Source organism: Orbicella franksi, chromosome 2 (assembly GCF_964199315.1).
Source record: "Orbicella franksi chromosome 2, jaOrbFran1.1, whole genome shotgun sequence".
Lineage (NCBI taxonomy): Eukaryota > Metazoa > Cnidaria > Anthozoa > Scleractinia > Merulinidae > Orbicella > Orbicella franksi.
Genome location: NC_138146.1, coordinates 10465649 through 10480929, shown reverse-complemented (window position 1 = coordinate 10480929; position 15281 = coordinate 10465649). Strand labels below are relative to the sequence as shown.

Here is a 15281-nt window from a genome sequence, read left to right as displayed (position 1 = left end):
TTCCACCATAACACGATCAAAACGACTTCTATGTTTACTTTCACGATTTCTTTCTTTTTCTCGGCCACAATTACAGCAGAGTTGTATCTTACTCTGAACTCCTTTACCACATATTCTACAAGGCAATGGTATATTTCTACTGTGCCTAATCTTAAAGCTATGGATTTTGCAATAAACGTCACAATAAGCCTTTCCACAGTTTTCGGTGTCTCCCCTTTTCAGCCATGCAGGCACAATAGTTATGGCTTCTCATATTGAAATAGTTTCAACTACTCTCTAATTGGGTTATTGAATTGCCATTGGGCATTTATTGCTGCAAAAGACCACAGCAGGGGAGGTGAGTGGACTTTTTCTGTGGGCATCTTTTGCCATTGGGCGTTTATTGCTGCAAAAGACCCCTTGGCTATCGAAGATGTGAGTGCCCCCTGGGGGGTTATTTTGCTGTTCTGTGGACATCGAGGGTGTGGGATGCCCACAGAAAAAGTCCATTCACCCCCCCCTCCCCCCCCCCTTGCTGCTGGCCAAGGGTATTTCCATACATTGACAAGCCAAGTGAAAAGCAGCGTGTAAAAACTAGTCATTTGCTATGAAGGTGTTCATTGCAAGGACTTTGAATTACTCGATGTTGGAAGATTTATTGCTCTCCAATAAAATGTAAACAATTAACAGCATAGAACAGAACTTTTCATTATGGGTCATTTTGGTATCAAATGTATTGCATGTTCGAGAAAAACAACAATTTCAGAGGTACAACTCACCTTTTTAATCCTTTAAAAAAAACTGCTGTCTGTTGCCTTCTGGTTTGTATGATCTCAAATCTAACTGACACATTGTCAATACCACAAGCCACCGAAAAACGATGTCACTCAATTACCAAAATCAAGATGGCAGTTTTCATCTCCTCAGTTTGATTCTGGGTAAATCTTGCACGACATCATTTATCCAAAGGAATTTAACATGCTGACATTAAGCGACGATGTTGTATGACGTCATCAATTTAAAAAACGAAAAGATTACTTACCTAGCAAACTATAAGCATCCTGAGATAACTGAGAATGATACCAAACCACAGGTTACAATGATGCCATGCAAGTTTTTGCAAATTAGAGAGAGTGTTTAGGTTGTAGTTTTTGAGTTTTGGGGGGCTGAGGCTTAGGTCTTAGTTTGTGAGATTTGGAGGGGGTCTTAGGTCTAAGGTCTTAGTTCTCAGGTCTTAGCTAGGTCTTAGAGTTTGAGACAACCAGTAAATTTTGTAATTGAGCAAAAATTTTCACTTTGTGACCACTTAAAGGGTATTCTCTTAGGTGTTTGTACAGCGGTAATTGGTAAAATGGATTAGCCTTTGAGAAGCCTCTGATCAATACAGACCCTTTGAGTCATTTCACCTTTCTAGGAAAGAACCCTTTTTTAAGGGCGAACATTTGAGGTTTGCCAGGAACAGTTTTTAAGTATACTGTCATCTACTCAAGCTTATCTTTGACTCCAGTGACTATATTTATGGGGGCACAGTTTTAGTTTTCTCAAATATTCCACCTGTTTCCTACACACAGATAAATACATGTAGCTACTCCCAGAGGTGTGGTATGTTTTGAAAAGTAAAATAATGAAGTTTAAGGTATATATATGGGACAGCTGGTTGTAATATGCCACTTCCAGACAAAACCCATAGGAATAAGGAAGTGTAGCCTGCAGAACAGGCATAATTTGTTTGTGTATTTTAGGTGAATACAGGCAAAAGTGAGGTGAGCGCAAAGTGGGAGTCGCGCACAAGGGGAAGAGCACGCTTCACGCTTGGCTCGCTTTTGCCTCTGTTCACCTAAAATACGCAAAAAAATTATGCCTGTTCTGCAGGGTAAAGGAAGTGTTACAACATCAAGTTTGCATGAATGCTGCTGCCTAGTTAAGCTTTAAAAAGCCTTTGAAAAAAGGCTGTAAGAATATATCAATCCTGAATGTTCTTCAGCCTTTACTTCTGCAACTGATTAAGTTGCATTCTTGACTGCAACAATCTTTCATCTACTATCTTTCTGCTGGCTAGAATTAGAAGCTCAGTTAGTAGAGCATTTTACACTTATCACAGAGGACATGGGTGTGAATCCCATTTATGCCTGAATATTGTTTTAAGCTCAAGCTTTATAATTTTTGAATTTGTAACTAAGTTGCATTTAGAACTGTGATGAGTTTTGGTGTCGGAATTCTTTCTTCCACAGTTCAGGTAATAATAGTTCTATTTCACATATTCACTTCAATAATAGATGCTGATAGACTTGGCAGCCATGGAGAATGGTGGAGCTGTTGTGGGCTGGAGCAATATGCATTATGGTCATCCTCGTAATCTCATTGCTCCTGGGACAGCAGTTAACATGGGGGATGGCTGGGAAACTGCTCGCAGGGTAAGTTTAAAATTTAGTGAATATCATTTAAGAATAAAAACTAGCAATAAAAAACGACGTTTCAATCTCCCTGAGATCATTTTCAAGTTGTAGAAAAAGCAAATGAAATATACATATGTAAGAACAAATTAGGGTGCGAGAATGTCCAATGATAAAATATGTAAATACAAGCGCTAAAATGTAAGTGTTAAAAATAATAAATACTATAAAAAACTATATAAATAACTTTGCACGGATTGAGTTTGACTGTTTGTTGAAAGTTGGCTTAAGCTCCTTTATAGAGAGTACATGTATTTCGTAGATCGGGCAGTCGAATTTACTTTGGCACTTTCTCAAGAGCTTAAAATCACGATATATGTCACTTGGGACTGTTCCATGTTGCTCTTTAATGTGATTCCCGATTGAAGACGATCCTTTGTGTTCCTCAACATGCTGATAGAGGTGTTGGCAGTTATACCCGACATAGTTTGCATCGCACAAACCACACTTGTAATAGTAAACGACATGTTGCTGGTTAATGATGGGTGGCTTGTTTTCTTTTGGTTTGATCTTGTGTCCAATCTTACGGCTTATATTCACGGGGTGAATATCAATCCAATTTCCACATGAGCATGTAACGTAAATGAAGTGCCTGTCAGAATAGTGTTACCGTTCAAGGATCAGAGATCAGCCAATTCCACGTGACACTGGAAAAATTTCCAAATTTCCAGCTACGGTTTCAGTTGGATTTTACTTGTTTTTTACTTGGATTTTCTTAGTTATCCAAACCTGGAAAAATTGCAATTTTTCCAGATTTGGTTTTGTACTTGTATTTTGCAATATCCAAAACTGGAAAATTATAGAATACCAGACTTGGTACTAGTACAATCCAAACTTGGGTTTACTAATTCACAATCTTGGATTGAAGATAAACAGAAGTGGAATTAGGTATTAACAAGAATGGATTTTTCAATAGCCATTCTTGAATTTTTAGGTAAACAGACTTGGAATTGGGGTTTAACAAAACTGGATTTCTCAATAACCATTCTTGAATTCTATAATAAACAGATCCAGAATTGGGGTTAAACGAACATGGATTTTTCAGTTGCCGTTCTTGGATTTTGAGATAATCAGACTTGGAATTAGGTGTTAACAACACTGGATTTCTCAAAGCCATTCTTGGGTTGCAAGATAAACAGACCTGGAATTGGGTCTTAACAAAACGGTATTTTTTAATTGCCATTCCTGGATTGTCAACTTAAACAGGAGCTTCTTGTTTGCAGCAGTAGACTTTGACTAGCCAACCTTGGACTATAAGTTCAATGGACTTGCAATCTGTCTTTTTCAGGATGTGTATTAACCAGCGTTTGTTTTGGATAGTGACCTGACCAATCCTTAGATGTTCAAGTTAAATAATCATTTAATGATTAGGCACACAATAAACTGCAATAATTTTTATTCCAAAACCTTTGATGATAAGTTTACAACACTTCTTAAGACTAAATAATCTAACTGTACCTTCCAAAGAACTCCCATGTATGGTGTACAGAAATGCCTCAAAAGAAACTGACATAAAGTGATCACGTAAAAGGTTAAGAAGCTCACATTTAGTGCCACTGCTTCCCTAACAATATGTTTTCAACAGTTTACTGGTTAAGTTTGATGGTACTCCCGTTTTCATCCCAGGTGACAAGAAAGAACATTAAAATACAAGAAAATGTATCTGCTTTCACTGCATTATCATCCTTTGGGGCATTTGCTTAAGTGGTAACCATTATGTAATCTCTTTCAATAAAGGTACTAGAAATGTTCATGAACACACTTATAGTTGTACCTTCAAAGATGTTTTAAGTTAACTTGGGAGAAATTGCACTTTGAAGTTACTGACTCTACATTCTTACTTATCTTCCCTGAAAAGGTTATCACCAAAAAATTAAAGGTTATAACTACTAAAAGTAAAAGAGGGTCTCAATAGGGGATACCTTTGCTTTTATGGTTAAGTATTGTGTAGAATATTTAATACAGTTGACTGACAGGTAATTCTGGATGACTCAATTGACGTTTGTCCATTTTTGATGGTGGATGGTAAATTTTATGGTCATTTGACAGGTAACCCCGTAAAGACCCTCCTAATATTCCTCTAATAACAAGAGGATTTTCTCTAATATAAACATTTCAAAACCAAACTTAGCCATGAAAATTAAGACTAAATTATTCTTTCACTAACTGAACTGTGAAAATGTTTCAAACCCCTCACTAGAAAACAGGGACCACTATCACCAAAAAATTTATGGGTGATAAAGTTTCAAACCTTGACTGTAACATCCTCCCTTGAAACATTGTTTAAGCTAGTTGTCACCGACACTAGACCTCTTTCAATTAGGGTACTTGAAATTGCTCGAACATGCATGTTCTTGTCTTTATTTCGGAGCAGTTTCAAATTGAACTGTCTGGCGAGTGGCTTCAGGTCCTTGTCCAGTTTTACTTCGTGAATTGTAGCTTTTCCCAACCAAACAAGAAGCACAGCTTCAGCCGATGACAAAGTCAGTTCTGAAATATTTGAGGAAAAAAGTGTTTTTAGATTTTATAAGACAAAGATAGCAGTAACATTCCCAGGATGTAGCTTTGCTCCAGCTTCTCTTTTTTCAGCCAGGTTATAAATAGGTAAACAAATTGTTACATAACCCCAAGTTAATGTATAACTGTAATTTTGTGATAGACAAGGAATGCATCCTATTCAGGGGTAGGACAATTAATACTAAGAAGTGCCCATAATTAATGGTGCATATAATTTGTCCTGGTGTTGACTAAATTAGAGCTTGGCACCATATAAATTTAAAAAAGAAAAAACAATAGTTAGTTGTGGTTATCTCAGAATGACAAGTATATCTTACCTTCGTTAAAGTAGTCACCAAGTTGAGTTGTCTTACATTTTTTCTCTCCACTCTCACGGCTGTTTTCTCCACTAGTGCTAGATGCATCACTTTCACTGTGAGAAGATGGTGATTGTTTCATTTCTGTTTCCTTTCTCCTCCTTTCATCCATGTGCTTTCTAATTATTTGGGCGATGGCACTGCTCCCCAATCCAGCCTTTGGAAAAGTATAGTCCTCGTCTTTTGAAAGTGTGTCTACTACTTCTTGAAATGCTTTCATGCCTTCAGGGTTGTTTCTGAACCTTGGAGCTGGGGAATTCAGTGGCCAGGTTTTTTTAATGTAGTTGGTTATTTTCTTCTTCCTGCAATAGGAAAGATATGGATTAAACTACTGATGCAATTCTGTTCATATTTTATTGCTATAAATGCAAGCTACATGTACAATTCCTTTTAAATCTGGTTGCTTCAGTAACTGTTAGGCTTTGCCGATCAATTTCCAAATCTCAATGAAGCTGGTTACATTACTTATTCAACAAGACTAAATACAGATATATTGAAATATGTTAACTTACTTTGTGTTATAGATGGACCTATTCTACACTGGTCAGATGAGTTTTTTCTGCATTAGTTAATAAACGATCCAAAGTGGAGAAATCTGTGGGTGTGTTAAAGCCTTCAGCATTCTCTGTTCTCCTTTTTCTGGTGGACATTCCTAAAATACAGAGGAAAATGAAGAACACATATTAAAAGCAATGCAACTACTTTGTACAATTCTACATCCATCTGAATCTTTGTGAGAAATAGTCACAAGAACAGAGTGATTCAATAGGCAACTGCAACCTAAAGTATAACTTTGTGTTCGGTTCTTGGCTATTGAGCTTACATGATTTTATTCTGGGAATGTTTTCCCTACACAGTTCATGCTTATATAACAACTTAAGCCACGCAATTTTGGAGAATTTCAGCACTGACCAGTTGCTCATTGAATTAACTGAAATATCAAAATATCAACTTATCTTATTGATCTCAATTTGCATGAAACTAGCATTCATGATGCTCAGAAATCATCATTGGTCGTTACGCGGCTGTGATTTTGTTAATAACAGACTGTTACTCTGCATATTTAAAGTTTAGGGCTGATAATTATCGAAAATAAACAGAATCATCTGAAATGACCTAGCCTCTTTAAACTATTAAAAAATCTGAAGAATTGACTAAGTGTAGAATATATAGATGTGTCATTGCACATGTACCTGCAAGTTCATCCGTTACTTTTAAAAACTTCCCCTTCTTTCCCAGTGTGGTAAGACCTAGCTTTTCCATAGCTTCATCACTTCTTACAGTCAAAGATATCAGAATTCTTCCATCTATTTCTTCGTCTTCGAACTTCTGCGCAATAGCTTCACTTGCGAAGGTTTGAATCGCCCAATCTTTTACATCTGCAACACACCACCCTATAAAGAGAACGATCATTACTAGATGTCGAGACCGAGTTCTTGAACGTAAATTGCGAATAAAGAAGGAAAACTGAACGTGTACATCACAGTTGTCAACCTGATACGTCTTTTCCTTTCCCGCCACTTTGGCTAACTTCAGAACTAGACATGTCTCGAAGAACTGCATTTTCCCGCTTCAGCTCTGCAGGCACAGGCAACTTTCTTTTCACGGATTGAGACAGTAATGACATTGATTCATCGGAGCTCACGGAATCCGTGTCTTGGCTTGGTTCGTCTAAGTACGAAGCTATTTCTGGAGGTTTGCTGAGAACGGGTGTCAGTGGAACTTTCCTCCTGAAAGCTTTTCCCATGTCGCTCGCCATCTTATCTGCAAATGACACTCTGAACGTCAATGCGGCATTACTACATCTTTGACGAGCAATCTGATTGTCGGTCAAAAGTGGCAAGCACTGAGATTGGCTATTTTTTCCCGCCTTCAATGATCCTTGCATCTCATTTGCTGTTTCAAATTTGAGCCCAGTCCCCCGCACGTATCGCCAATATATCAGGAACCTGGGTGAATTTGTACTGAAATGGCAGACGATGTTGTTAGTCCGTCGTCTCTTTGCTACTGTTCCGATCGTAAAGCCGTCCATGTGCATTGCTTTTGTGGAGTTTGTAATGGTAAAGCTGTGAATTATCGCACGCAAATATCTCATCTCAGATTGATTGCATCTTATGGCACAGAAAGAACCGAAAAGCAGCTCGAAAGTGAACTTGCAGAAAGTATTGGCAGTGACAGAGATCTACATGTAATTGAAGGTAAGTTGATTACGAGTGATTTCTGCATTATAACAAGCTTATAAGGGCTTGTAAATGAACAGCCATGGATAAAATTCTGGCTTAAACTAAGGCAACAGTATGTCTAATAACCTCAAAATAATAATTTTTAATTGCAGGAAATTAAAACCAAACGAATATTTGAGCTTGTAGGAAGTAGTTGATTTGTAAATGCAAGCTTATCAGAGGGTAGGGTTGGATTGCAGGTCAACCTCTTAGTTATTTCAGGAAGATTTACTGATGAACGTCTAACCCTAGGGGTTTCTGGCCTCTTTTGTACGCTTGTTTAAATGGCTTTCAACATTGTTTTCTGAAAAAAAATTGTATATTATTTTAGTTTGTTAGTTATTTGTTCTTTTTATTAGTTGGTTTTTGTATTTACTGTATGGCACATTGAGTTAGAATCCACCATTTTAAATATGTTATTATCATTATCATCATTATTATTATTATTATTATTATTATTATTATTATCACTATTATAATGTGCAGTATTTGTAGCTAATTTGTTTTTACTTTAAGAAAAGAGGGTTTATTAAGTTCTAGTTATTATATGGCTGTGTCTCACAAGGACTGGGAACTACCGAATTCACGAATTTGATTGGCTGAGATCGATATTGACCGCGGTCTAGATTTTCCCATCTAGACCGGAATCTCGACCGATCACATTTTGCCATGAAAAAGTTGCAAACTAAATACAAAAATATTGACTATTTTCTTCCAAAATATTAGTTCCAGAAAATATCCATATTATGGAAGTGCGAAGCCTGATGAGGAAAAAAAGTAAAGAGGATGAGTTTGGCAGAATTAAGTTCAGCTCATCGCCATTTGCAAGCAAAATATCAGCTAGTACAAACCAGTTACATTAAAAGAATTAATTTTTTCTTGTTAGCCATGTAATAAACATCTTATTAACCGAGCTTAGTCGATCTGTATGTGTAAGGCTTCTGTTTTTGTTTTTCTCTTCAAGCTGATGGCCTTTGTGGTCAAGTCCCCATTGAAGATGAACATGGGACATTTGAATTTGAATTTCAGGAAGTCTGTCATGCTGAAAATGATTTGAATGCTTCTGCTAACTTACATGAAAGAGAGCTATCTGGCCCAGCAAATGCAGAGGAGGAAAATTCACTTGACAATATGGCCGAAGCTATTGTAAAATGTATCTTCGAGTCGCTTGACATCATACAGGAGACTGGAGCATCACTAAACACATTTCAAGATCTGCTTGTGTTTGCTCGCCACATGTTTTGCAGAGGTCATGGACTAGAGGATGAAGACGAATCAATCAAAGCAGTGTGGCCATGTGACTGGGGAACTGCAAAACAATATCTGGTCAAGTTAGGCTATCAGGATGCAAAAGAATATTTCATCTGTTTAGATGAGTCCCACAAACGTCACTGGGATATCATGGACATGAAAACTGACACTTGCCGCCATTGTGGCCAACCAGGAAAACTAAAATATTATTGTCTAGGACTTAAAGGAAAAGTCAAACAATGGATGTCAAGTCCAGAAATGTGCCGCAAAATGACTGGTCATTGGCAGGAAAAGGAACACTGGTTGGGAAGAGAAAGAGGATGGCCAATAAAAAGAGAAGTCTGGGATGGTGATCGTTTCTGTGAGCTTTCATGGTTTTGGGATCCAAATGAGATCTGGTGTTTGCCAGCAAGGTGCAAAACAGAGAACTGTAGCAATGTTATTTCTGGGAAAACCATTAAAAGCTTGCCTGAATCACCAGCTGCTGATGGATTGAAAGAGCTTTTTTGCCAGCATTGTCACTCGAAGTTTCTACATGAGCCAAAATATGCAAGAGGGGATCCAAGGAATCTTGCTTTTATAGGTAAAATTTACAGGCGCAATCCCCTGTTTTTATTTTTTAACTGTGATTACATGTTTGTACACAAGACTTGAATACCTGGTGCATAATAGGGCTGTTAATTCAACAGAGGCATTTAACTGTGAAAGAAGGATTATTTGTTGGGAGTCAATTTTAAAAGAAGTTATAGTGTTAAAAAGTCTGATATATATTTAACTCTAACTTTACATTGATTTATTGCAAACGGTTTGGTGATTAAAATATTTTCAAAATAAAATGTGTTTGTACATTGATTTCACTTGAAAATATTTCATTGCAGCACACTGGGATGGCTTTCAACCTTTTGGAAACAAAAAGAGGAGCACAGGAGCCATTGAAGTGACTATTGCTACCATGTCCAAAGAGGACAGGCTCTGCACTGAAGAAATTTATACTGTTGGGTTTGTTCCTTCATATGACCTTCCAGATGCAAGACCAAACAGCATTGATCCATTTTTAGAACCACTGGTGTGCGACCTGGAAGAAGGCTTTATTGAAGGTAGGACCCATTGAAAAGGCACTGTATTTAAGACAGCATCACACTAGACACCTCCTATAACTTAGCTTTTGAAAGTAACACTAAATATCATGCTTACACCACTGATTGCAGAAGCAAAACCAAATTTGTCACAGTACATAGAATTATTAGTAGTTAAGTCTATTCATCAGGACCATAAGGAAATTATGGCAATGCAAGACTAACTACTACAAAATGCATACTAGTGGTGATGGGTATTGAGCATGGTATTCATACAGTTATCCTCAATAAAATTGTTTAGTGCATATTTTTTTGACAATGACGCATCTTGAAAAAAAATAAATGATAATATAAAAAGTGAAGTAGATTCTCATATGGCTGGTTGTATTACAACAAATTTATTTAATACTGGGAGGGTGGGGTGGGAGGTGGTGAGGCTAAATATACATATTTACTTTTAGGTAATATCTATGTACATTGTCCAATTACCTGCAGAAGGTATCTGAATCAGTCACTTTGTTTAAGTTCTTTCTCATTGTTATCTCTTGTGTGTTTTTCAGGGTATTCAGTGAACTACCAGGGGACCTTACACTGCTTCCCTGCTGGGGAAACAATAATCAGAGTTTTATTACTTCTTTGGACTGGTGACCATCCTGCCCAGTGTGAGATCTGTAAAGGCAAAGGTGCAGGTGGAAAGAAGGGCTGCAGAAGATGTCATTTGATAGGTATGCTTTTGCACTTGATTAATGGTGAAGTATTCCTGTCCATTAAAGGATACTTCAATATTATTGCTGCTTGGAGAATATGAAGATAAGTGTACATGAATTGGAATCATAACCAGTTGCATGTGAGCTGTCATAATGTACATAAATATGTGCAAGGTAAATATTATTTTGTTTTTAATGGTCTTGGGTGGTTGTAAAGCAAATTACATGTAAAAAGGGACAGAACGCACATCACACTGTTTTCAATGGAACAAAACACCATTACTTACATGGGTAACTCAAACTGACTTGACTAATATAAACCCCAAGCCAAGGAAATTATAGTATGTTTCTTTGCCATGTTGTAGGTACCTGGCTAAATGAGCAACGCCATTATTACTACCCTGGTTTCCGAGAACATTTTCGCTATCCATGGCGAAAAAGAGTACTTGAGGAGGAAGTAGAAATTATGGCCGAAATTGAGCAAGAAGAGAGGCAAACATACTTCCAAGATAGAAGTAGAGAGTTTGGATTCAATGGCCTGAGTCTGGTTCATCGTCTGAATCCTTTGTACCAGTTCAACCTCCGGAATGACAGTGTGTTTGATGCAATGCATTTATTACCCCTAAATGTGGTGAGGAATCACTTCTCAAAATTACTGTCTGGAGAAGTTATGGATGAGAGGGAACTTGCTTGCAAATTGAAGCAAATGCCATGGACAACTGATTATAAATCTTCGAGACTCCCAGATGATTTGGAATGTATTGGATATTGGAAGGCAGAAGAGTACCAAAAACTTGCTTTCCCGGCATCAGAGTGTGTGTTGAGTGGACTCCTATCTGAAGATGAATACAAAGTTTGGGCTCCAGTTCCTAGATTGGTTGAATTTGTTTTCAATGCTGGTCGAGATGGCTGGACAGAGGATATGGTACAGAAATTTGAACGTCTCTCATGGCGATACTGTATTCTTATGGAAGAGCATTATGGTACCCAAGCCTGTGTGATTAACTTACACAATCTCATTCACTTTCATGAGGATATCTCTAGGTTTTCTGCTCCAGACAATTACTGGTGCACACAATTTGAGAGAGCTGTTTCTCGTTACGTTCGGCAATCTAGCAACAAAAAGTACTTGGAAAAAACATTTGCAAGGAAAGAGTCTCAAAGAGAATTCCTGAAGTTTCAACAATCAGCTGTACATCTAGATGCAGGAAGGCCATCAAGGTCAACCAAATTTAACAGGGAAAAGGTAACAAAACTACACAGGATGTGTCTTTCTGAATTTGTATTGTCTAAAACTCATTTTCTTCTGACTGATTTTAATTCATTACATCAATTTTTTTGTTAAGGCTTATGATGATTTAGTAACATCTATGTTTTCCACTATAAGCAACTACTCTTTGGTGCAATTCACAAACCTACAAGCCCTGACATTGTTAAGAGAGCAGCCATTATGCTGCAAAATAATTCCTGAAGAAAATGTAATCCTTCTCATACTGTGCAGTTAGCTATTGATCATTAATAATGTTTCAGTAAAAGCTGCTAAATTGAGGGCACCTGTTACAGGAGATTGGCCTATAGTATTGAATTGCTGGACACAAATACCTTGTTCAGATTGCTTGCATTCTTAACAAAATGGCTAAGAAATAATGAATAAGAAATTTCACTTTTAAATGCAAACAGGCCAATTTTCCTTATTACTCTGGAGAATGTTACTTGTCGTTGTAGTGTTATGCAATACTACATGTATCAAGCAACTCTTATGGAATCTTGACACATCTGGATGATTTAAAATGAGACATCAAAGACACTGAACAGATTTATTTCAATCTTCTTTTATAGGTCACAGCATCTTCCCTTGATGGGGCAAAGCACTTGGCTAAGCTATGTCAGAACAGCCCTGATGCCACAAGAGTCAATCAAGGTGTTCTTATTGGATCCGGACAGTCACACATCCTTGTTCGGGCAGAAAAGGCATCTGTCAGAGATCACTTTTCAGAGTTGGAACCCTGCGTCATTGGTGATTTAGCCCATTCTTATCGAAGTGCATATCTGCCTATGCATAGAATTGCGGAGGGTGGAAAGCTGTACAGAACTGGTGATGTTGTGGTTGCCAAACAACAAAACGCTGAGATTTATTTTCACATTAGTCATTTCTTCCTTTTGAATGTGAATGAGACACCTCAGCCAGTTATTATTGGAGACACTTATCAACTTATGTGGAATCCTGCAGGCGGTATTATGCATCATCCATTAAGTGACACACCTTATGTCAAACCCTTTGAGAGTGGTACCTGTCTTGGCCTTAAAGATCTGCAAAGAGAAATAATGCTTTTTCCTGATGTTAATGGCAACTTTGCTGTTGTGGATCCCTATAGGAAAACTGTTCCTTTGCCTCCTGTCATTGTTCCTGTTTATCCTCAGATAAGGGACATGGTCTTGGTTAAAGGAAACAACGATGAAATTTGGCATGCAGAAGTAAGGCGTGTGTTACTCACTGAAAAATTAGTGAAAGGTTATTTTTACATTAAGCATCGAAACTGGAATGAAAACAAGTTGTGGATAAGGGAAAGTCGCTCAAGTCAGATGGACAACATCAATTTTAGTAGCATACTCAACATTGCTACTGGAGAATGGCAAGGAAGTGTATGGAAAGAAAAGTGACTTGGCAGAAAGAAATGAGAACACTGACTTTTATCCAAATTCATGGAACTGGTCAAGAAATACACAAAACAAACAAGCATGCCTATATACACTGTATTCTTGTCTTACAAAATTTGGGACACATTATATTAAAGTGCAAGTATATATATATATATTAAATGCAGGACAACATCAGAATAACTGCTTTTACAAAAAGATACTTGTAAACTTAATTGTAACTGGAAACTTGTGGTCATGCACTTGTAAGCAGGATTGCATTCTCTTGGCTAAAACAGCAAGTAATTATTATAATGTACATGTCAGTTATTACTTATTTATTGAAGCTCTTGAAAATTTACTAGATTTCAGTTGTCACCTATTGGTACATAATGTAATTCTGTGTGGAATGGAATGGTATCATATGGGTTTGGATTTTTTAGTTTTAAAGAAAACCTTTATTAAATCAAGTTTGCTTTTAAAACTGATAAGCTTTAAAATTTGTTTTATGAAAAAAGGGAGTAACAACAACAACAAACTGGTTTGGATTTTAAAATCTCCATGGATGTTAATTGTAAGTGATGTTACCAGCTAAAAAAAACGAACTTGCTTTAAAAACTATCCAGGTTTGGTTTGTCTAAAACCCAGCTGATGAAGTTTGTGCAGAGAAATACCAGATTTGGTTGTGGAACAATACGAATTTGTATTACAAACTAAGTTGGATAATCAACACACAAGTTTGGTTAACTATTTTAATTCCATGAAAACCAAACTTGATTTAGTTGAAAAACCAGTTTGGGTGTTAGAAAAAACAAGTTAAAATATGATTTAGTCATATACTACTTTGGATTGTTCTTGGTAATTTTTCCTTGCTTAAAATATCCATAAAAAATCCAACTTAAAACCAAACTTGGTTATTAAGCCAATTTGGATATTTTAAAATCCAATGCAAATCCAAGTTTGATCATACTTGGAAATTTGGGATTTTTTCCAGTGTGAAGGCAACTGGATATTTGATATTTCCCCCGTGAATACAAGCCGTAAGATCGGACACGAGATCAAACCAAAAGAAAAGAAGCCAACTATCATTAACCAGCAATGCATTGTTTACTATTACAAGTGTGGTTTGTGCAATGCAAACCATGTTGGGTACATGTGCCGACACCTCTATCAGCATGTTGAGGAACACAAAGGATCGTCTTCAATCGGGAATCACATTAAAGAGCAACATGGAACAGTCTCAAGTGACATATATCGTGATTTTAAGCTCTTGAGAAAGTGCCAAAGTAAATTTGACTGCTTGATCTACGAAATGCTTTTTATAAAGGAGCTTAAGCCAACTTTGAACAAACAGTCAGATTCAATCCGTGCAAAGTTATTTATGTAGTTTTTTTAGAGTATTTTATTATTTTAACACTTACATTTTAGCACTTGTATTTACATATTTTATTGTTGGACATTCTCACACCCTAATTTGTACATATATATTATGTATATTTCATTCGCTTTTTCTACAACTTGAAAATGATCTCAGGGAGATCAAAATGTCATTTTTTTATCGCTAATTCTTATTCTAAAATGTGTTTCAAAAAACTACTTATAGAAATATCATTTAAACTGCAGAATGTCACTGTTTATACTCACATTTAAGAGGCTCTGCACATAAGAACAGATAAGGTAAATTTTGGACTTCTTCCAATTGGCCTCATTTTTCAGTAAAAGTCTCATGTACAAATATCATTTATTTGGGTCAGTTTGATTTTTTTTAATTTTTTTGCAAGGCAGTTTCAAGGTGACCTCAAAACAGCTGGCTACATTGCCTTGGGAGATTCTGAAATTTACCTATAAATGTCAGATGCTACCAAAACACAGTTTTTTATTCCAACAAGTTGAATGTGCAAAAGTTTCATCTCTCTTCAATATTTTAAAGTTTTAACAATTAAATTCTGTCCAAGTTTGATGGAGTTATGAATTTTTGTGGGATTATGCAATTATTGTATAATCCCATATAGTCATCAACGTCTTGAAGGTTTGAGGACAAAATGAAACCTGAGAGTTCCTATCCTGATGAGAGTTAATATAT

General features: G+C 36.7%; 2 protein-coding genes across 5 annotated transcripts in view; both read left to right on the top strand.

Annotated features, from left to right (window-relative positions):
- The window catches only part of LOC145479998 (allantoicase-like), a 192597-nt gene that overhangs the window by 117295 nt on the left and 60021 nt on the right, over positions 1 to 15281 (top strand). For all 4 annotated transcript variants that reach the window (XM_081458484.1, XM_081458487.1, XM_081458486.1 and 1 more), the window contains one exon: positions 2256 to 2393. In XM_081458484.1, the coding sequence (XP_081314610.1) occupies positions 2256 to 2393 (138 nt within the window). The remainder of the gene's footprint in view (positions 1 to 2255; positions 2394 to 15281) is intronic.
- On the top strand, positions 6195 to 13481 carry LOC145479957 (uncharacterized). Its single transcript, XM_081458435.1, has 6 exons — positions 6195 to 7503; positions 8492 to 9361; positions 9657 to 9875; positions 10415 to 10579; positions 10927 to 11807; positions 12401 to 13481. Exons 1-6 carry the CDS (start codon positions 7275 to 7277, stop codon positions 13220 to 13222), a joined length of 3186 nt encoding a protein of 1061 aa, XP_081314561.1. The 5' UTR covers positions 6195 to 7274; the 3' UTR covers positions 13223 to 13481.